The 24,835-nt window shown below is 36.9% G+C and overlaps 1 protein-coding gene across 1 annotated transcript in view; it reads right to left on the bottom strand.

Moving 5' to 3' along the window:
- The window catches only part of LOC139940441 (alpha-1,6-mannosyl-glycoprotein 2-beta-N-acetylglucosaminyltransferase-like), a 37,135-nt gene that overhangs the window by 7,693 nt on the left and 4,607 nt on the right, over window positions 1-24,835 (bottom strand). The window contains exons 2-9 of the mRNA XM_071936689.1: window positions 17,891-18,543; window positions 17,262-17,359; window positions 14,925-15,024; window positions 10,461-10,591; window positions 8,944-9,019; window positions 6,361-6,450; window positions 2,367-2,491; window positions 1,278-1,543 (exon numbers count right to left, since the gene is read on the bottom strand). Coding sequence (XP_071792790.1) covers window positions 1,324-1,543; window positions 2,367-2,491; window positions 6,361-6,450; window positions 8,944-9,019; window positions 10,461-10,591; window positions 14,925-15,024; window positions 17,262-17,359; window positions 17,891-18,454 — 1,404 coding nt within the window. The 5' untranslated portion in view covers window positions 18,455-18,543 and the 3' untranslated portion in view covers window positions 1,278-1,323. The remainder of the gene's footprint in view (window positions 1-1,277; window positions 1,544-2,366; window positions 2,492-6,360; window positions 6,451-8,943; window positions 9,020-10,460; window positions 10,592-14,924; window positions 15,025-17,261; window positions 17,360-17,890; window positions 18,544-24,835) is intronic.

Genomic DNA, 24,835 nt, shown 5'->3' with positions numbered 1-24,835 from the left:
GAAGGAGTTCAAACGAAGGGATTTTAAAAGCTGAACCCGTGGTACCGCGGTCATTTAACGACACCTCGTAATCACTCACATACCTCATACAAACAATGGGCGACCCGGCGTCTGTGAGTTTGTGCGTGCGCACTTGGTTTTTCACGCAACTATGGCGGTGTATGTTGTATGGATATAATAAAGAAACAACAACTTTTTTTGGCAACCTGATAACATTTTCTGATGCTTTCGCCCACCAAAACAAAAACCCAATTGAATACAAAACACCCTCGTGTGCTTATCCCCAAATTTTGATCCACCGCTAGGCTAGTGACAGGAAAGTCGCAAAAAATGTAAAAACATGCTACAGTATGACATTTCCATGAAAACACCACAACCAGTAAATGAAGAAGTCAATTACAACTCACCTTCTACAACTATGATTTTCATGTGAAAAAAACAAACAAATGAACTGGAAAAAAACAACGCAATTGTTTGTACCATGTGCGCATCCATGAAAGACAAAGAAAACACACTGCACATGCGAAAACTGTGTATTTTCGCAATTCTTGTCTCCAATGATTCAAATTTACACGCAGGCAACAGTGCAGAGCGGCGGTACCACTCCTTCTGTACAAAGAGATCTAATCCCGCTAGTTAATCGGCCGTCCAGCTGGAGGTCTCCTATCTTTTCCCACTGGTCAAACAGGGGCATTGTCAGGGTTTTCTTTTGTTACTCTGCTGTTAGTCTTGTCGTTCGAACTCCTTCTCTTCCTTCCTCCATGGTTCAAGTTCCGCTCAAGTAGTCAGTTTTTATTTTTCTACCCCAAATTGTTTAAATCTACAGTTTCCCTTGTGATTTATTACTTAAAAAGGGCGCTTGACTTAAGTGCGGAACTCCCTGCTGATGTCAGAGCCTAATTTTTTCTTACTGGTAAGCAGCGCCATGGATTGGGCACTGGTTATAAAGCGCATTGAACTGTTATAATATGTGTGGCATCCGGGGGGAAACAAAAAGTGGGGTCAAATGAGAATGACAAGTTCGGAACTAAAAAATTCGGAAAGTTTGCATGAACACAGAGGTATCATAAAACTGGCATAAAATTTCAAGAATTCAGAGAAGAAATAATGCGACTTTAAGTGTTTTTAAAGAACGTAATACAGTATGTTGATTTATTTCGTGAAAAAGTAGCTGGTAAACCACAGTTTAAAGGAGAATGCTGTTGAGAGTTAACTTGTAATTTCCAAGAACTTTTAAGAGTAATATATGTTTGTCTGTAGGGTTATGTTATACTTACTATCAATGCGCTACTAAGGCAGCAAGTGAAGCCAGCACTCCAATCATCATAATGATGAATCTGCTTTGCCATACGCCATACACAAAGCGTGGTCCCTCACGTCACCCCAACCCCCATTAGGTTTAGACATCTTCCTGTACAATGCCCTCGTCATTGGAGTCTTGGTGAGCGTCTCAGGGAATAAGAAGTCTGCACTAGACGCGATGACCTTGTCTAATTGATGGATAAGCTCCTCTGAATTGCACTTTCCTTTGTGGTGGATGCCACTAGAGAAGGAATGGAAAATGTACAAAAATACAAAGTGACATCAGTAGGATTTGAAACTTTGCATGGTGGAAATACGATATGGAAAGGTTTGCAGTAACACCATGTAATGACTATTTCTAAATTAGTTGGGGCGGTTCTGACATAAGCCGGTGGTTTCAACTCTAGAGTTGAAGAAGAGTTGAAACCAACGATTCTTTTCAGAACAACGCCAACTCAAGAAGAGTTGAAACCAACAGTTCTTTTCAGAACCACCCCAACTCATTTAGAGATAGCCATTACATGGTGTTACCGCAAACCTTTCCATTAAGTGACATCAGGGATCAAACTTCAACAGAGATTTCAGTAGCGTAAAGCCCTGTTCATACTTCTTGCGAATGCGAATGCAATACAAATTTTAAAATCACAGGGCTGTCTTCGCAACAAATGTTTGACATAGTTCAGCACAAGTCGAATGAGTGATGCAAGTTTGTGACGCCAAAATTTGCATCGCATTCGCAGGAAGTATGAACCGGTATGAATGCGATCCTGTGTTAGTTTTAAACCCTGATATGGGCTAATAACAACACAGTCTGCCCAACACAGTATGTCCAAGTGAGGCATGTTTTACAGTATATCTTGGGGGGGAAAGGTCGACAAATTTTTGGTCATCGGTCTGCGCGTCAACCCAGTTGATTGTTTGTTCGTTTTATGTTGTTTTTTTACACTTTTGCCCCTGGTCTCGGCCTTGGTGCCACTTCAAAAATTCCCATATACTGTACTTTCCCATTTCCCACTATAATTGCAAATTCAAATACAAGTTTGGCTGATTACATAACAGCTTACCATTCTCCTATATGAAAGATCCTGGGTGCACGGGGTACCATGACAGTCAATGGTGGCTTCAGACAATTGACACTAATATACTGTAACGTCCAGTCCCAGTTGTAGTCATCATACTTGCAAAACTCCTGGATTACCACAAACAAAATAAAAACAAACTAAAGTCAGAAATATTATCGAGAATAACAAATAGCAGAATACAATAAAATATTCATAATCCTTATCCAAATTTTACATAAACTGTCAACATCAAGTGTAACATATATAATTGAATAACTCAAATGTACAGTTAAGCCTGAATTGCTGTGTATATATAATACAAAATTGAAGCAAGGACACCCTCGCTCTGTCACAACACCCAACCCTTTGTATTTAAGTCCCCGTTTTAAAACCAAGACACACAATTCGTTACATGTGTGCAGTGAATACTAAACACTAGGCCTGCATTACTCCACTACAATATCCACACACATACCTACAACTGGTGTTAAATTTAATAATCATCACAAAACTCCTCCTCATTATCTACACTACTCATAACAACCAAATCATAGAATAAACCCCTTTCATTCAATCTCATCTGTTACTAAGCTACAAGCCTACACCTTTCTTTTGGTATTAAATTGACATATTACTCAACTGTGTAAAAAGAAAACACACAAACAAAATAGCACAGGGCATCAGTGGTATGAGTGGTTGGTCTAGGGGTCCATGGAGACTTATAAGCACGCTCAGACTTCCTGCGAATGTGTAAGCGATTGCAATATAAATTTGGCGTCACAAACTCCCCACTCATAATTGGCATTCAGTTTAAATGTCAGCTGAACTCCTCCGAAACATTCATAGCAATGTCTTTAATTCGTATTGTATTTGCATTCGCAGTAAGTATGTACCGGTCTTTAAAGTCAATAGTCACCAATGGCTCAGATAATAAGAGTTCCAGACATACCATGATACACCACATGTATACCCTTGCACTTGATTATAATAATTACATAGATTAAATTTATCTAGTCGTCAGGCTTAATCTTAGTCTGGCTGGTTGTTGTTGGTTAATTTCACCGAGGGACAAGATTAGTATTTTCTAGATTAATCAGTTGATTGGAGCGCCCCAGCCATGGCAACAGCGCAAGCATGGTTAAAGACGCTAAAACATTCTTATGCTCCGTTTTTCAAAGGGCACGGGCACCAAGGCATTTTCTCCTTGGTAAAAGGGCAACTTTGAATTTATACTGCAGAGCATTTCAAGGGCATCGATCCGCAAGCCAATAACCTGAGGGCCCTGGTGTATTGTGTAAATGCACTTAAAATAACCCAATACATTTGAAGCATTCTGAGGAAGGTGGTTTGCCCCAGTGTTTTTGGTAAGATTGGCTACAGATTGCAAGATGAACGCTTAGTGAGTTTCATAATTCAAACATAGTTTTTTAATAACTGTCAGACTGTTGTAAAGAAAAACTAGTGTTTTGAGATACCCTCAGGTGTGGCAAAGCTCTATAAGAGAGTTTTCATTATTATTTATTTTATTAAAGCCACTTACATGTATACATGCACCCCTTTAATGCAAGAGTCTCAGGTTTTAACTGGAAGCTCTACTGGAAACTAAGTGCAAGATAAAATCTTTGCAGTGTGGATTGTAATGCATTGGTTTCAAGGGACATGTTCTTTCTTTGTAAACCTCGGGTTAAATCCTGAGATGTAGTGATATATAATTAGTGTTCTTGATTACCAAGCGCTGGCTAGGTAACGCAGCAAACATTCTGACGAAGTCTCATGTCTTAATTTATCCTGAAGATCATGCAGTCAATGAATGATTAAATAATGAGAGCCTCGAGCGTCATGTCTGACTTGATTTGAGGAAAGTGAGTGTCACAAAAAGCCTTTAGAAACTGTATTCTAGCTTGATGCAGGTGCACTCTCTGTGTTTCTTGTCATCAAGTTATTACTTTTATGTGACATTGACCTTGAGGTTTTTCCCTTTTTTTCATTTGGATTCAAAATGTCTGCAAACATTGACACAGAAATCTGTTCCCTCTTTTCTAATCCATTTGTTGTACACTAAAGGAGTCTTTGTGAATATGGCATGCATGAGGCATAAACCTGTACACTATTCCAATGATGTGGTTATAATACACACATGATGCACTCTAGTTCACAAAGTAAAAAACAGCTGCTCAAATATAGCAAGCAATAATTATTATAATTATAATCAATATTATTAGTAATAAAGGAATAGCTGTTACTGTCTCGTCATTGCCTAAGGTGGATTTATAATAAATGATGAAATAACTCAAACAGCAAAATTTGAAAAAGGCACACTGGTAAACTAATACGACTCAGGATACATCCCCCTCTCCCCCTTTTTTTGTAGACATGGTATATGGAAAAGAAAAATTTAAATACAAAGGCAATAACAAAATTTAGTTTTGTCGTAGATGTTTAGAATAAAATGAAAGATCACAAGTACTTTGAGTGAGAAGCAAAGACAAGTGCGTTTAGAAGCATTAGCATCAGAGAATGCACGACATAATAAAAATACACTTGGAGAAAGAAGGGAAGGAATAGGGAGTGTAAATGTGCACCTGGATAAAAGTTATTCAGTAATACGTGAATATTTAAAACACATTAGATAGTATACATGTATGCACAAGAATCAAGACTTTTGACAATCTTGCCAAAATTACTTGAACTTTCAGCAAAATACACCAAAACACAATAAAAGAATATTTGCATCTTGATAAACAGTATAGAAATGCAATAAATACTTGGCAATATGGAAATATAGGAAACAAGGTATGTAAATATCTTGCACAAACATTACTTGAATTGTTTGTTTTCAAGCATACAAAATACACACAAAAAGAAAGACAATGGAGGGGTATTTGCACATTGATAAACAGTATAGCAATGCAGTAATAATGAAATAACTGTTTGTCTTCAGGCATACAAATATTATACACAAAAGGAAGGATAATAACAGAATAAAGGGGTAGTTGCACATTGATAAACAGTATAGCAATGCAGTAATAATTAATACAAAATGATAGAATGCAAACAAGGTAAGAGAAAGATATCGCCAAAATTATAGATGGGCAAATATTTTCAGTTTTTTTTCTGCAAGCATACAATACACACACATGATAATTGGAGTGTACACAATAATCAAAATCTTTCAATGCAGTCAAACTTTACCAAATATACAATAATAGTGAATGATTTCCTTGTATAGCAAATTGCTACACAAAATGTGACGGTTGCTTATTTTTTAAACAATCGTCATTTGCAGCTCAATATTAGCAATTAGCATTCAGTTTGCACTTGATACAAGTTCAGTCTTTACTGCAAAAATGTTGGCCGATTCCTGGATAAGAAAGAAGGCAAGCATAAAAATTACACACACAAAAGGGGACAACAAGAATGTATCATGCACACATTGTTAAATTAACACAGATTGTGAGAAAACTTTCAGAACATTAAATTCAATTGTATCAAACATTGCAAGTAATACGAAACACAAACGCATTCAAAAAATACATGAATAAAACACATAAAAAGTACACAAACAGAAGGGAAATTAATGGCAATTTATGTACACGTTAAGACAGCTGACGTGAGATAGAAAGTATTAAAATGCATTAAAATTCATAAACAAATTACAAATACACACAGCCTGTGTACAAAATTCAGAACATTCAAGTCAATTGTTTCAGCATTGCAAATAATTAGCACAAATGCATTAAAAAAAGAAGATTCAGACACATAAAAAATACACGTGTACACATAAAGGAAACTAATGGCAATAATTATAAGCGTTAACACAGCTGATGTGAGATAGAAAATATGTGAATGCATTAAAATTTCACAAAATTACAAATACACGCAGCCTGTGAACAAAATTCAGGACATTCATTTCAATTGTACATATGTCACAAAAAAATAACGCAACAGCATTGCAGCACATTCTAATATCGATGTGACATTTGACTCAAAGACGTACCTTAACACATGGTTGCAGTCTCTGCCAGGTACTTCTATCTAGGGCCATTCCCATGTTATGCTTAGATGAATACCATTGTAAAACATCAACCTACAAGGTGCAAGAAAACAAGAGGATATAAATCATTCACTAATCAAATTAACTCTGAGACCTAAATGAACTTCTCACAAAGCCTAGACCACCTCACTGAAGTCAATAAAGCAACATCATAATTATACAAATTAATAACACTATGGTGTTTAGCTATTTATAAGGCGCACTTTACCATAAAATGAATTTAAAGGAGCCAGCCATGGGGAAATAATGTTGTCAGATGGTGTGAAGAAATGTGTTCTCAGTTGGCTATTAGAGACTGATGTGGTGTGGGTGTATTTTCCAAGGTTTCCAGGTACATGTACATGTAGTCAGTCTCTAGGGTGCAATAGAAAATGCCCAGGTCTTCGATATTGAATAAGCCAGACAGGGGATTTTGGGCACCTTGGTAGCCCATCTCAGAGCTTGTCTTGTAGTATGGGGGCATCAACAGGTTTGTTTCAGGGTGTAACTTAACTCATGCTTGCGCCCACCTTTCACTAGCAACTGGTTTAAAAATCTTCGGAAAAATTGTTATAAAACAACAGTTTTCAGAGTGGGAAAGAAAACTCTTTGAGGGTTCTACCTATTTTTTTATATTTTGTTTTATTATTATTTTTTTTTTTTTTGGGGGGGGGTGTCACCATTTGCAGAAAATGAGTAAACAATTGATGTGTCCGCACACGCCGTAATGATCAATTTATCATGAAACACTGTTGCATGAATGGGTGGGTTTAAGGAGATTCTTAATCTGAATTGAACTCGCTGATTGTAAAGAGGAAAGCCAGTGTAAACTTATATATGATTTGGAAACTTAATAAAAGGGACTGCTGTCAATCGGTCATGTTGTCAGTTATTCCCAATGTTTCTTAAGTACCTGAACCCACACAAAAAGTATTCCATCATGTGAATAGTCAGGCTTTTACTAGACTTATGCACGCAGTGAGATAGTCCAGTTGTGGCGGTGCTAAGGCGAGTACACTGCTCTCGGTCGAAACGCTATCACCGCGAGAGACATTTAACGGCTTGTCCACAAGTCTAGGCTTATGCTGACAAGAGTTTGACTTCAGTCACTTGTTTTGGTGTGGATTTTTTCTGCTCTTTTGTTAAACCACCCTAAAATTTACATCATGAATGAGCAGATTAAGCTACCCTATTTTTCCATCCATTATTTAATTGAAATTTAAGGGTAAGTAACAAGACTAAAATAATAATCTGAAAACTAATTTCAGAGTACATATGTACATGATGGTGTAAACCTGCATCTCCATTCAAATTGTGGAACACATTTTGGTTGTTGTTGGTATTCAAATAAAATTTCAAATGAAACCTGTAAAACCTGTTCACAGATGTAGAGGGGTCCCCTTTAATGTCTTGTATAGCACAGGGTGACAAGGTTTTATGTCTTAGTGTTAGTCACATGACATGCAGCAGCGTTTGAAGTATCTGATTATGAGATGCTTTGCCTGTTTCATAAGAATTAAACACCTTATTTTGGCAATGCATCTGAGGTCCACATTAAGGACATCTGACAGACACAGTATACTAAACATATATACTTAACAGTATACTTAACACAAAACATATTTTGAAAGGTTTTTTTAAAGGCAGGGTGCTTATGGTACATGTACATGTATTGTCACTTGGTGTATCCCAACATGGTGTAAAATGTACAAAAAATGTAAAAAAAATTGACTCAATTAGTCATCGAAGTAGCAAGAAAAAAAGAAAAAAGAATTGTGTGGCTTCTAGCCCCATAAATCAGTCCACTACGGAGTGGATTGGACCGTTTTATGGGGCTATGTGGCTTCATGCCTTTCAGATTAAAATTTTGTGGTGAAAAATTACCTTTCTCTATGACAACATTACTACAAAGGGTGTCATTTCTAACCATGTTTTATAGTATAAACGTTTTTTTACCAAGTATATTTTCGTGATCATTTCTAATCAAACTAATTTGCCGATGGTAAAAGCTGCCGGCGAGGCGATCGGATTAGAAACAGGAAAAACACCGCTATCAAGGTAATAAACTACGGCACTTATAATATTACCGATATCGTCCTTCACTCGGCACGCATTATCATTTGCGATTAGCGAGTCATAGAATCATTAAGGGTAATTGGAATTCCAAGCAGCTCCCAAATGAATAGGAGTGAGGACTGTAAGACTGTTAGACTGCAAACAACATGTAGAATAATGTACACTGGAATAGTGATTATAGTCATAGGGTTTAGTTAGACACTATAGCACCATGTATGTAGTGGGGTATGACCACCATTACGTCTACCAAATCATCACTTATTTATCTTTCTATGTCTTGCTTTTTTTTAAGGGGGGGGGGTTAGATATATAACTGTTCAGAGAACCCTTTCAAAAATATTTGTCTTCTCAGATAATCCTTTGGGAGCTGTTAAGCTTTAGCCCTCCAGTTGTCTAAACATTCCCCCTCTGTATATTGTTCACTTCAATACTACTGTAGCTATTTGTATCCCAAAGTCAATATGTACTTACCATATCTGCTCTGTTTTTATATTTTCTCGTCTTGTCGTAAGTTCCTAGCGTCAATATATCACACTCAGGACAGTTCCTTTAAAATAAAATTTGCAAATAAAAAACAAAATCAACTCATGAAATAAAATGTGGTGTAATATCATCAACCTTTGAGCAGTGTTTTCGGTGACATTTAAGCTTGAGACTGTCTTCCTTCCTTGCTACGACAATAAATAAAAAAAACATGTAGTTGTTGCCTCAAGTCATTTTTGGCATTGACACTGCCTCAATATTAAAAGAAAATGTCATACTGGATACGATTTGTCAAAAGAAACATTTTGTGTGATGAGAAAAAGGCTTTTTACTGTAGTCCTTGGTCAGCAGAGCTGCCGACATTTGCAATCTTGCAATCACAGAGATTTTGTATAATGATCAGGGAGATACGTATTAGAACTACATTCAACCTAACAGGGACAAACTTTCCATAATCAGAGAGAGAGTGCCCAGTTTGTTCTTGTTTTCTTTCTGGTCTCATAAAAATGTTTCTTGTCTAGCAAACATTTTGAGCTACAAGCCCAACACTCAACAGTCTGCAAATTCCAACCCTGATGGTTCTATGTAGGTACTATGCACATGATTTGTGGCATATTTGTACATGAGTCACTTGGAAAGTACAATTTATTCATCAACTTACGCTGTCACTGATTTCCTTATGAATAATTCAAAATACAATCTAAGATACACTATAGATCACAAGCTTGGGTGTAACAGCAAATATTGTACACAATACATACATGTAACAAAGAAAATACAAGATAGGCCTAGTACAGCACAGAAGCTCGTCTCCAATGACAGAAGAGCTTGTCATAATACAACACGTTAAAACCAGGGCCCAAATTCAAGAAACTGTTTTTAAAGTAGGTGCATAAAGCACGTAGTTTTACACGCTTTACAAGGCTCAAACTCAGCGCACAAATCTGCATTAGGCAGTACAATAAAATTGAGCCCAGGGTTTTACAAATCTAACACCAAAGTCATGCTACAAGTATGCTTTTGTGTACACTGCCTGAATCTTTTAAATGTTCCCAAATGCAATTCAGTATTGGATGGGGGTATGTCGTCATGATCGAAGCAGTCTGTGGCTGTACATGGAATTATACTACCCTAACAAACTTACTGCACGCACGCACAAAACTCTCCATTATACACGTACATGTACAATCATTGTAGGATACAGCGAGCGGGAGGGGAAGGGCACCTGCTTAGAGTAACTTGGTGAGAGTTCATATTCAATGTACAGCCACAGGCCTACTTTGATCATGACGACACAGCCCCTTTAAGTTTTATGATTGTTGTTTGCCAGTGCTTGCAGTCAACAGTTTCAAAACAAACAACCATGAAATAACATCAATGATGATAAAAACAAAACAAAATTAGAAAGAAAGGTCAATCCTTTATCAAATTTAATGTTCAGAAACTCTTATTCCTTTCTATAAGATCAACATTGTATTCAACCAAGAACAAACAAATAAGCTCACCTTTTCTTGAGTTCATACATCTTTTGGAGCACATAGTACGAGTCAGGGGCCATGTAGTGATCTTCCTCTATAAGTAGCACCAGACCATTGTGGTTCTTAGTGACACCCAGACTCCCGAATACATGCTGCAGCTGTTGGTGTTGACAGAAAGAACATGCCAACATCATACACTTATTTTACTCCAATGTTATCTTTTGCCTGAGACTCAAAGATTAACATACAATGAGAAATGATTGAACTATGGGGGAAGAGAAGTAAATTTACGATGATTCTTTGTGACAAAGTCTGATACAACATTTGTAGAATGTGGCATATTCAATGGTGATCTTCATTATAGTGAATAGACTCTGGCAATGCAGTGTGGCCACCATTATGAAAGTCCCCAGGGAAATAGAAAGGCACTATTGACCTCATTGCCAGTCAATATATTATATGTAAATACAATAGACCTTTCTATATACCACAATTTGTATGGTGGACCTTGAACACCACCAACATTATAACAATTTATAACAGTTTTGGAACAAGTCTACCATTATAGGATTTGAGGCATTGCATGGTGAGGTATCAATGTATATTTGGTTTGCGGTAACACCATGTGTGTATCTACTTGCCAGGTAGAGTTGTTCTTAGAGAACTGTCTTGCTTTATTCTACTGCCGCGGAGTAGATAAACGGAGGTTCGGGAGACTTCTCAGTTCTGAAAAGAACTGTCCTGCTTTTTAACTATTACCAGGGCGGATGGTATAGAAATTAGACTGGACTACTACTTTAGCTTATAGGATCGTAATTAACTGTACTGCCGCGGAGTCAGTTCTGAATTGGTCTCAACGTTTCGACTAGCTTGCTCTAGTCATCGTCAGGTGAATAGTCTCTGGCAAGAGCAAGCTAGTCGAAACTCAGAACTGACTCCGCGGCAGTACAGTTAATTCTGATCCTATAAGCTAAAGTAGTAGTCCAGTCTAATTTCTATACCATCTGCCCTGGTAATAGTTAAAAAGCAGGACAGTTCTTTTCAGAACTGAGAAGTCTCCCGAACCTCCGTTTATCTACTCCATGGCAGTAGAATAAAGCAAGACAGTTCCCTAAGAACAACTCTACCTGGCAAGTAGATACCCACATGGTGTTACCGCAAACCAAATATACAAGTGTAACATTTCCAACCAAACTGATACCAGGATTTACATTCCACTTTGTCAGCATGGTCAGTGCCTAGCCAGCAGGAAGTACAACATAGTTAGCTTTTCATTTTACTGGTTGATGAACTTTTCACCAGTCAATATTTCATATAGAATATTCAACACTGAACTAGCCAACCTGACCACTTGCAGGGAATTGGTCCTCTGGTGTTTTAACTGGCATTAGGCCAGCGGACCACTAGTAAATCAGAACGCTGTTTATACATGTACACTGTGTTTCAATGGTAAAATTGTTTTGGGTTGCGCTCTTTTCAGTGCTACAATGAAATAGCTAATTTTACATCTTTCAAAAATAAAGGATTTTTTTTTTTTTTCAGTGACAGCCACTCATCTGGGCCTCTCTTTTGTACATTGAATTCAAACGCTCTCCTGGAGCTTAGCACCTTGACACGCCAACAATAGCAACCTTTCAACATCAGGAAATACCCTGGTAGGGCGATTTGTATGAAATATGAAATGTGTATTGTGTTGCGGCTTCCACATGAAAAAACAGGGAATTAGTTGTTGTGGCAACAACTGGTTTTAGCTGACAACAATGGCAAGTGGATTGAATGCAGACTTTATTTGAAAAAATGACTACCGTTTCGACTTCAGCAGAGTCTTTCTAAAAAAACTCTTTACAGGTGGATAATTGGTGTAATTAAAGCATGAATTAGGCCTAGCCCTATATAGGACTCTTTCTCTGTACACAGGAACAGAGTCCTAACTATTGAGGCCCGTTTCTGGGGCGGAAAAATTTCACAGCTTCATAACTTAAATCTTACCTGCAACAAGCCACTAATTTCAACATATTCACATTCCATGGCGGCATATATTTTTCTGCGGTGGGTTTTGGTCCTCATATATTCCTCACAAATCCGTCATTTTCGTGAAATAATGCAGCTTCCAACATAAAAAAATTCCTGTTTCGATCGTTTTCTCACAGTGTTGTCTGTTGTCGTGCGTACGCGTATACATTCGCGTGCAAGACGCATGATGCAAGCTTAGACGCATGAATTCTTGGTCACCGTATCTTGACTGCACAGCGTTAACACGCAACACAATTAAAAATGTGCGCGTCGTGCGTCTTCCGTACACACGGTAGACTGTGAGAGTACATGTACGAACAAAAACGGGAATTCCTTAACCTTGGGAGCTGCATTATTTCATGAAAATAACGGATTTGTGAAGAATATGACGATCAAAACCCACCGCAGAAAAACATATATGCTGCCATGGAATGTGAATTTGTTGAAATTGGTGCTTTCTTGCAGGTAAGATTTGAGTTATGAAGGTGTGAAAATTTTCCGCCCCAGAAATGGGCCCTGATATCCAGGACGTCACTGTAGTATAATACGAAAGTGTAAGGCCGCCAGGGCTAGAATTAACCCTATCAAGATAACACATAGTAAAGTACTCAATGGGTACTCATTGTATATTTTGTTAACTGCAAGGATTTGATAAACTAAAGGCCGTCCAAGTTTGCTGGAAATTTAATAACTGGGTGTCCAAATTGTTCATTTACAATATATTTACACTAGTAAATGACATTTAAAACATGTCTCTACATGTAAATTTATAACAGGAATAGACACCCAGATAACCCCCTGGGTAACACTATGCATTAAAGACACAGGACACTATTGGTAATTGTCAAAGACCAGTCTTCTCACTTGGTGTATATCAACATATGCATAAAATAACAAACCTGTGAAAACATTAACTCAATTGGTCGTTGAAGTTTGAGATATTAGTGGAGGAAAAAACACCATTGTCACAGGAAGTTGTGTGCTTTTAGATGCTAGATTTCAAGACCTCAAATCCTAAATCTGAGGTCTCAAAATCAAATTCAAGGAAAATTACTTCTTTCTCAATAACTAAGTTACTTTAGCATGTTCAGAGTGAGCCAATTCTCACAATGTTTTATACAATCAACAGCTTCCTTTTACTTGTTACCAAGTAATGTTTTATGCTAATTAGTGCTGGGCGAATAGTGAAATTTTGTTATTCGGATACCGCTGGCCAACTATCCGAAATTAACCGGATATTCGAATAGCTTTTTCGCCGCAAGAGGGCGCTATTTAAAAAAAAAAAAAAAATCTTTTTTTTTTTTTTTTTTTTTGCCGCTAGAGGGCGCTGTTCGTTTGTGAATGAGCTCTTATGGGCGGATTGATATTAGTTTTAGACAGTGTCACTCGGTTCATTCATAAAAATGACCGGATCTAATTTAAAGATGGCGATTTGCTTTTTGTTTTGATCGTGATTGACTCTACGTGAAGGAAAACTTTTGTAATCTTTGAACCAGTTACGTGTGAAATGTCATTGTTTTAACTCTTCACGGAGGTGAGCATAGTTAAATACTTAATTTATGCTGTTTTATGCTGTTTTTTAATAGAAGTCTCATAAGAATTCAGACAAAACATTCATATCAGTTGTCGCCCGACGTCCGCGGATATTCGGATATTAAAGAATATCCGGTTACTCGGTTGTAATTATAGAATTATCCGGTTTGTAAATAGGTATTCGCGCCCTATGCGGATATCCGGTTAAGAAAAAAAAGGCATTCGCGGTTACGGATAGGAAAACCTATTTGCCATTAACCGGATATTCGAATAATTCGCCCAGGCCTAATGCTAATAATTATTTTGAGTAATTACCAAGAGTGTCCACTGCCTTTAAGCATAATGCTACTCTATTGTAGTTAAAGAAGATTTTAAATGTAAACACTTCCAGAGCTGCCAGCCTTGTATTTTATAATTAACAGGGAATAGCAGTGTGATGACGTGGTCTTGACTGCATAGTAATGACAGGGTTGGTGGTTGGCAGTTGTTAATGGACAGAGGCTAAAGGCAAGGTTCATTAACAGCAGACAGCCACCAAGGTTAAACCACGCACACAGCGGCCAGCTAGTCAAACCACGCATTGGAATACCAGGTCACCACACTGTTATTCCTATTAGCATGATTAATAAATCCTTTAACAAAAAACAGGGAAAGAGCATATCACATTTTTTTTCGCCAACATTTTGTAAAAATTTTCTTTTCATGGTCAAGGACCACTCATTAGGCAGTTAAACTTTTCGCTTGGCACCTGATCTCTTTCCTTAAATTGTGATGTACATGTGTTACATGTATGCATATTGTCAAGAACCAGACCACGTCATGAACTCTGACATTTACAAATGTAGCAATACATTGATTGGTGTTTTTGCATATCAGTTATCTTAAATGTATATATTTTTAGAGCATTAATAATACTGTTGGAAGTCTACTCCACGTTACACTTACCTTCCAAAACCAATGATGTTTGGTCATGACAAAGCCAACCTCCCTATAATGCCCATACTTATCAGGGTGTTCCCAGTTATTACACTTCAGTTTCTTGGCTCTGTGGAATAATAAACAAAGTGTCAAGAGTCAAGAATCCTTTTGACACTGTAGTATAAATGACCTTTAAGGTACAATACATCAGGTAACACATGGCAGGCCATTTTATATGTCATGTGAAACTTTGTATTGGTGCACAACCACAATGGGTACACACATTTTTTTTAAAGTAAAATATAAACGTTTATTACTGAAAATAATGGAGGAAATGTGGTTAGATTAAATGAAACCAGAAATCATCACAATACATAAATTTTAACTGGTTCAAATTAAATGCCAAATGTCCACCATAAAAGTTGCACGGCTCAGCTACAATATTGGAACAAATTTGGCAAAAGCTGTAACCTTTAAAATTCTTACTGGCCATGGGACGATAATGACAGGCAACAGACATGAACTATGAACTATACTGGGAATGAAATGTCCAGTATTGGATTTTGTAAAAATCCAGCAGGACTGGATGAAAATGTTCAACTCGGTGAAGTACAGTTTTACACACATTGAAAAATAGGTATAACGTCAGGGTATGAAATATGTAAAAGATAATAACATTGAACATTGTTTGAGGACGGACAGGTGATATAAGCATCTTGAGGAATCGGAAGTTGACAAGCTGGCTCCCGAGGCGAATCGGAGGGCCAATTGAGGGGAGCTAATTTATGTCCATGGGTATTAAAGGAACACGTTGCCTTGGATCGGACGAGTGTGTCTATAAAAAGCGTTTGAAAAAGTTTGTTATGAACTGCATGGTTAGAAAGATGTTTTAAAAGTAGAATATAATGATCCACACAAGTGTCACTCAAAATTGCACGGTTTTCCCTTTACTGTACGTCGCGAACTAACACGGTCGGCCATTTATGGGGGTCAAAAATGGCTGACCGTGTTAGTCGACGAGGTAAAAAGAAAACCACGCAATTTCGAAGCATATTTGTGTAGATCATTGTATTCTACTTTTACAACATCTTTCTACCCTTATGCATTTTATAACAAATGGTTATGGAACGCTTTTCAAAGACCAACTCGCCCAATCCAAGGCAACGTGTTCCTTTAAAGCATGTCATTTGTTTTACTAAATAACTCAAACTTCTCTAGCACAGCGTCATTGAGCTTAGAAACATGTGGCATTATGTGAACACCATCTTTTCATGTGTTTTTAAGTGATGCTAACACGTGTTATTATTTGTGGTTTATTAAAAATCAAGTTTGTTGCCACAAGAAAAATTGCATTGAATTGTACATAAAATACAAATAGTGATAAAAATGTAATTGTTGCCACAAGAAAAATTGCATTGAATTGTACATAAAATACAAATCGAGATAATAATGTAATTTATTACTTCCGTGCAACAGTTTCACAGCTGTTTCGTAAAGAGCATGCATTAAAAGGAAGGTACGTGTTGTGTACACGTTTGGTAATTACTCAAAACAAATATTAACTTAAAAACTGATTTGGTAACGAGCATTGGTGAGCTGTTGATAGTATAAAACATTGTGGAAATGACTCCCTCTGAAGTAACGTAGTTTTTGAGAAAGAGGTAATTTCTCACTCAAATATTAAAAGACTAGCTAGAAGTCTTTTATTCCTATCTAAAATCACGCAAATTCGTCCAACAAGGGTGTTTTTTCTTTCATCGTTTTCTTGCAACTTCGATGACCAATTGAGCCCAAATTTTCACAGGCTTGGTATTTTTATGCTTAATGATGGGATACACGAAGTGAGAAGACTGGTCTTTGACAATTACCAAACGTGTACAGTGCCTTTAAAGACAGTTGCACACATGTATGCATGCGTACTGCAAATGCAAAAAGTCTACACTTAATACTATTTACCCTGTGTGCCACTACTAGCATATGCCTTTAGTAAACAGCAAAATAGATTATGATAGTGAATGGACAAGCAACAAATTCAGCTCTTGTTCATGATTGAAGATCGTTTTAGTAACATACATTGTTTAACATTAACATTGTGGTCTTCATCATGTATGTCAAGCACTGGTAGACTCCGGACTTACCCTAAGTCCTCTGGCAGGTCTGGGAAAGAACAAACCTACTCGTATCGAGCGGGATTGCAACCCTCAACCTTTGCCATTCTAAAGCAGATGTCTTATCACTACACCATCCTATTTCTTCACTTTCATATCACTCAGAATGATACAAATGGCATGTGGGATACACATGGAATTGAAAGCATTCTGAGACTCTGTACTATGATTTAAGCTGGATTCCAAATGTACTTACTCATCTCTTTTCATATCTCGCTTGCAGTCACCAGGATCCAGTCCCGGAAATTCACTCTCGTAGACTTGTAATAAATACGGGTAAAAAACTTGCATAGACTGCAAGAAAACAGATGGAAGATTGGAATAAATGAAACAAAATGAAACCATAATTGCAATAAGATCCGTGTAGTTCCTGAAACTGAACACCAGCAGTATGAGCAACTAAGGTTTTGGCTTTGAGTTTAGCCAAGCCTTCGAAATTGGGTACACAGCAAGAAGGTTCATCAACCATCATGAAAACAATTTGATACTCTCGCAAGCCGCAAACAGTACTTTCGCCCAAAAATTGCACACTCAAAAATGATGTATTATTCCTATTAAAGATGGCTAACTTTGCACTGTGTGATGCCAAGTGGGAAGTATTAACAAATATGATACTTGTTATTTATGAACATGTTCTTTTATTTTATCATAAACAAATAAAACGTCTGCAAACAATGTCCATCTGTCTGTAACACTTTTTGTACTATAATATCTGCATGGACAGCTATAATTTAAAGGGAAAACCCTTATGGAAAAAGAAGTAAAGAGGGGAAAGAGGGCGTTGAGGAATGTGAAAGCAGAAAAAAATACAAAAATAATTTGTACCTGACAAAAGTCAACAGTTTTAATCAAAGCGTTGATCTCCTCATCGTAGTAATCATGACTAAAGATGATCAGAGCATCTCCAATCCCACGCACTTTACGTAACGAGTTAATGAGATATCGTAAATACTCCAGTCTTTTATGCACCATTACTAAGAGTACTATGCTTTCATTGGACCGCGATGGGAACCGAGCGAGGTTGTGCACCTCCTCCTTGCTGTTAATGTCTAAGGCAGCTTGCCTGATTCGTTCACTATCACCCGTCCTGTTAGTTCTGACATTCACAGGGTTATGAGGCACATCGTTAAGAACCTTGTCTTTCTTTACTACTTCAATCGGAGATTGCACAATGACACCAACCCCCTTTTTCTCAACGTCTTTGATTTCCGGAACTTCGGGCGGATGGGGTACCGGTGGTTCCGGTTGAATGGGGTTACGAATTTGTTCTGGAATGGCGTTGTGATCTCCCTGGTTCCCTGTGTTGAAATCCATTGAAACCTTGTAGACGGTGAATGTTACGAGGCATATCATAGCCATCATGACTTTATGGAATCTCCGGAACCTCATTATGAAGTCAGGGTTCTTTAGTACGTGATGTGGAGAAAACACTTCACTCTCATCACCTACAGATGATCCTCAGGGACACCGGCTAAACCCTGGAGATATAGAATCAGGAAGAAATGTTTAATTAGTAAAAAGCACATGAAACTAATTACTCATTAACTGTATTCAATCTAACACAATGAGTTTGTGTTTATAACACCTTCTTCAAAGCAATTACTTACCGAATTGCATATAGAGTGTTTGTACATCTACTAAAAATGAACATTTTAACAACTGTACGACAACGTCTGTAAAAGCAATCATGGTTATGTCATTTTACAAATCTAACCAATTCTTACAGGACATTATTATTCAGAGTAATACATGGAAGCCACTTCCGATCCATATTGGTCACCAATAATCAATCATTTCATTCCACGACACATACATGTAGACAAATGCTTCTGGGTAAATTAGTCCAATTAAACTTAATGCATCCAACTGCTTACTTACATACACCTGGCAAACTATAATTGTATATATTCAATGCACAGCTGTTCAGTTAATCTTAGTACATTTCTGCCTCTTAAGTCTGTACAAGTATGTAGCTGATTTAATAGCTGAACAACCTCCACTACAGTAGGCCTACATGTATGTACATGTACAACGTACAGTTACTAGTTCTGTAGCTCAGAAACACCACGGGCCAAAAATGTTGTTAAAAAATATTTCTTTGTTATGTTGAACTTCTAGGAGAGGTATGTATTGAAATGCTGCGTTGTCATGGTTGTATTTGGAAAAGCACAAGTCAGGGGGGGGGGGGGGCATTCATGGTTGGGGGTGGCGGTTACTTCAATGTGAGAAAGTACTAATTGTACTTGGCCAAATGCTGCATCAACTACTGGACTGTGACCCAGTTGGTATTGTAAACCCTGAAATACGTACATCCTGATGCGCCTGGGTAATCAACTTATAAAACACTTACTACTCTTTTTCTTATTCATAAGTGAATCAATCAATCAATATTTTATATCCACTCAATCAAACAATAATACATGGTTAAAGGCAATGGACACTATTGGTATTTACTCAAAATAATTATTAGCACAAACCTTACTTGGTAACGAGTAATGGGGAGGGTGGTAGTGTAAAACAGTGTGAGAAACGGCTCCCTCTGAAGTAATGTATACGTAGTTTTCGAGAAAGAAGTTATTTTCCATGAATTTGATTTCGAGACCTCAGATTGAGAATTTGAGGTCTCGAAATCAAGCATTTGAAAGCACACAACTCTGTGTGACAAGGGTGTTTTTTCTAGCATTATTATCTCAACTTAAATGACCAATTGAGCTCAAATTTTCACAGGTTTGTTATTTTATGCATATATGCTGAGATACAGCAAGTGAGAAGACTGGTCTTTGACAATGACCAATAGTGTCCAGTGTCTTTAAATATACAGAATAGGAGGAGATTAAGTGGTGGGGGTCTCTAAAAAGCAAAGCTTAATCAGGTAGAGACCTCAATGACATGTGTACCCCTGTAGCTTAAATGATGTACAACTATGACTGTACTTGTATCTTTGTAAAGGTTAGAAAGTCTACTTATGTCAATTGTTAGCTGCAAAAATATTGCTGTACACATAATGTACTGTCAGCTGCAACCATGTATGTAAACCATTGCAATTCATTATTTACCGTTCAGTGTGCGCAACTCTTTGTCAAGTCTAAACATTTTGATATTAAGATGTAAACATGAAATAGTTCTGTAGTATCAGCTCATCACAGACTGTCAATCAAAACGATCACAGCTTAAAGGCAGTGTACACTATTGGTAATTAGTCAAAATAATTATTAGCATAAAACCTTACTTGGTAATGAGTAATGGAGAGAGGTTGGTGGTATAAAACATTGTGAGAAACGGCTCCCTCTGAAGTGACGTAGTTTTCGAGAAAGAAGTAATTTTCCACGAATTTGATTTCGAGACCTCAAGTTTAGAATTTGAGGTCTCGAAATCAAGCATCTAAAAGCACACAACTTCGTGTGATAAGGGTGTTTTTTCTTTCATAGTTATCTCGCAACTCCGACGACCATCGAGCTCAAATTTTCACAGGTTTGTTATTTTATGCATAAAATATGTTGATATACATCAAGTGAGAAGACTGGTCTTTGACAATTACCAATAGTGTCCACTGTCTTAATAAGTGCGTACAAATAGCACTTGTAACTCAGAACAACATTCAACCAGAATAATTTTGAACAAGAATATTTCTTGGTTTATAATATTTGTTTAAAAGATTTTAGGGAGAGGACAATTGTAATTGAACAACATTAAAATGTGTAGGGAAAATACCAGTCAGCAGTCATTACCTTGGTATCTTTAAAATGTCAAAGAAGAAGAGAAACATTTCCTTGATAAAGCTTGCCCTTTAAAGGAAAAGCTGCCCTGTCCTAAAAGGACAAAGTACCAAGCCAGTTTATAATGTCACATTTTGAAGGTTACATTCTTTCATATTTATTTCATATTTCATCTAGATTTGATGTATTTTTGTATGAAGGGTAAATTTTTACTGTGTACTTTTTTATAACAATTTTTAGACACGCAAAACCAAATCGCATTTCACTGTACAAATATATTTTTTTTTACAAGTGACAATAAAACAATATTCATATTATTCATATATTCATCTTTTTGTAATAGATTCTCTTTAACTTCAACATGTTCAATGTCCAATACATCTTGACAACAGCTTAAGCACACGGTGATTGCAACATCCAGAAAAGGCCAAACATCGCTTTTCAAATGTTACTCAGTAGAGCAAACCAGCTGTTTTCAGTTAGACTAAGATTAGGAGCAAACACTCCAACAAAAAAGTTGTACCCGCAAGTTTACTATTTATAGAACTTTCTTCCTGTGTCTCCTGCCTACTTCTGTATTCAACCGCAAAGTGAATCACCTTGTTACTGGCAGTGTCTGACCCCTCACTAATTATTTGCTAATATCACCATCTCACTGTCGAATTGCCACAGTGAAAGAAACATTTAAGGTTACCCTTCATCTTGATGCCCTTACCAGGCTGCAAAAGACCTAAAACCTTCTAAATCCTTTAAGTGTAAAAACAGCCGCTTAAAGCCATTGGACCCTTTCGGTACAGAAAAAAAAAAAAAGTTCACAGATTTACAAATAATTTACAGGGTTTACAGAAGGTAATGGTGAAAGACTTCTCTTGAAATATTAGTCCATGAAATGCTTTACTTTTTGAGAAAACGGTAAAACAATATAAATTCTCGTTAACGAGAATTACGGATTTGTTATAAACACATGTCATGACACGGCGAAACGCGCGAAAACAGGAGTGGGTTTTCCCGTTATTTTCTCCCGGCTCCGATGTCCGATTGAGCCTAAATTTTCACAGGATTGTTATTTTATATATAAGTTGTGATACACGAAGTGTGGGACTTGGACAATACTGTTTACCGAAAGTGTATAATGGCTTTAAACAAAAACTCATGTAAGCCCAAACCCTTCTAAATCCTCCTGTGCTGCAGATCCCTACATGAACAAGCCAAAGTCCCTCTCAATCCTGCATATTGGTAATGAGAATATTGAAGGATTTAGGCTCTTTAATGTCCCATTTTAAGGACAAAGTACAATGTAAATATTATGGTGAAGTTTCTTGCTCAAGGCTACAAGTATTTAACAAGTGGGACTAAAACCCACACTCGGCTGATCAGACAAACCAGAGCTTGACTCTGTTGCTCCTTAAATCACTCGGCAAAGACACACATCATAAATACTGAGTTACTTTAGTTGAGATGTGCACTGCTGGGATAATCATTGCGCCATAGTAAGTACGCAATGATTTCTTATCAGTTTGCAATCTGTGTGACTTGAATGCTTCAAACATCCATTTTAACTTTGTCACCTCCCTCAGTATATTAGCCACAAAAGACGCAGGTCAGGAACTTAAGCGTTTTGCAACATACAAAACAAAACATTCTAAAAAGTATTTCAAAATCAAAATCATTCCAGACCTAGGAATAATTTCCCATACAGCCATTACTTAGTACACAGTACATGATTTCAGATTATTACAGAGTATGTTTTGGCACTGGATTAAAGTTTCTGATCAGCTGAGGTTAAGTCAGGTCTTGATGCTTGTGTCCTTGAGCAAGACACTTGACTGTAATTGCTTCATCCTTCAGATTGGACTTCAAGCCATTTTTGTTCCATCCATGTTTTATGGTTATTGCAACTGCAAGTAAAGGAACCCAGTACACTTGTCCTTAAGAGAAGGGGTTTGCCCTCGTGCTTTCTAGTAAGGTTTTACAGATTGCTCCACAGCAATTTGAAGATTGTTCCATGGAGCTACAAAGTATGTAAATAAATGGTTTAGCTTTCTGACTTGGCCTTTGAGAAAAACTCTGCTAAGGTCAAAATGTTGGGCCATTAACCAATTTGTTTGCTGTTTTATACAATAAATATGAAGCTTTGCCATTTGGTTGGTAATAGTTTGCAACAATTCTGTTTTCTCATTTAAAGACAGTGGACACTATTGGTAATTGTCAAAGACCAGTCTTCTCACTTGGTGTATCTAAACATATACATAAAATAACTAACCTGTGAACATTTGAGCTCATTAGTCGCTGAAGTTGCGAGATAATAATGAAAGAAAAAAACACCCTTGTCACACGAAGTTGCGTGCTTTCAGATGCTTGATTCAAATTCGTAGAAAATTACTTCTTTCTTGAAAACTACTTCACTTTAGAGGGAGCTGTATCTGAAAAAGTGTTATACTATCAACCTCTCCCCACTCGTTACCAAGTAAGGTTTAGTTTCCATTGCCTTTAAATAATTATGGGTCTTATATTTCAAACATTACTAATGCATGCCTTGTAGGGGGGAACATTAGCACTTAGCTCTACCCTTGGGTGTGATTAGCGCTTCGTGCCAAGTATTATTAAATATCAATTATGTCTTCCCTTTTAAAAGCTACTAGGCACTTAACAGATTATCCATTAGCAGAATCCCATGAGGTGCCAGTCTTTGGCACACTGTTTTCAAACCAAGTATTCTACCCATTACATGTATGAGTAATACAACACGTATAGTACAAAAATTCAGCAGAGTTGCCAAATTGTAGATGTACATATTGTTGACTGAACATTTTTGTTGATTTTGTACAACAATCCAGGTGGTAAAGATTCAACATACTGTACATGTAATAAAGGAAACGTTTCCATAATGTATATTACATCTGAGCATGGAAAAGTGGTTTATTTCAAGGAAACTTTCTGCAGGAAGTTACTGAAAAGCTACATGTACAAGAAAATAATTCCTTTCCTGTCCTGAAATGAAATCTACCACCTTTAAGAATGTGCAATTTAAATGGAAACTGTTGTACTTCCTTCAATATGGATGATCCGGCATATCCAGTAGCAGTTGTTGAAATAAAAATCATATGGAGTGTCAGGAAATTAAATTGAATACTGTTACTCCCCGTCATACAAAATACCCAAAGGGTCAAAACTCAAGGATTGAATTTCAAGTAAACATCTACAAACAAAAGGGTTCTTAGTCTGACATCTCAATTGAACATTAAAAATGAAACAATTACTAGACGTCACCAATGCCTCAAATCATATAATTACTCGCCCTTCTTCATGACCACAGCCACTTTTTGTTGTTCAGAATGTCACTTGCACCTTTTGGTTTGAGGAATTTAAAACCACAATTCTGAACAAATATCCAAAGCCATGACGAGCAAGGTTTTAAAAAAAATATGATTGGGGAAACTAATAACGGAGGAAAAACAAAAGTCAATTAATAACTATATACTTCCTTTATCGGTTTTCGGCAAAAATTTGATCTCTGTAGAAAAAAACTTCGTTTGAGGTTCTGCATACTGTACATTGGTTTTTTTTTAACGTATACATACTACAAACAAGCATGATCCTGCTGATACTATTTTATTTTATTTTTGGTTTGATTTACTTGAACATCTTTATTTAATTTAGCTCAACTCCACTAAGCACCCAGCACTGCTTTCCAAAGAGGCCCTTGGTAAAAATATCATATTAATTACTGTAGTTAAATCTATTATTACACGGACCATCAAAATTGTTTTCAAAGAGAAAGACACCATAATAGGCTTCCTTTTTTTTTTATTTTTTTTTTTCAAGGATTGAGATTAAAAGACACTTTAAAACAGAAATCAAAAGTAAGTAAAATAGGTTCAAATTAAAAGACCTTCGACTGCAACCTGTCTGCTTGAGATGCTTGACGGAAATATCAGCCCTTAGATAAAATGCTAGGCACGTCTATTCACAGATTGTACCAAAATGCAAGGACAGCAGTTTTTATACTACATGTAGACTCACATAACGTATACTACAATGTCATGAATGTTAT

Source organism: Asterias amurensis, chromosome 8, assembly GCF_032118995.1.
Source record: "Asterias amurensis chromosome 8, ASM3211899v1".
Classification (NCBI taxonomy): Eukaryota; Metazoa; Echinodermata; class Asteroidea; order Forcipulatida; family Asteriidae; genus Asterias; species Asterias amurensis.
Note: the sequence above shows the minus strand (reverse complement) of the source record. Positions and strands in the feature narration are given on the sequence as shown.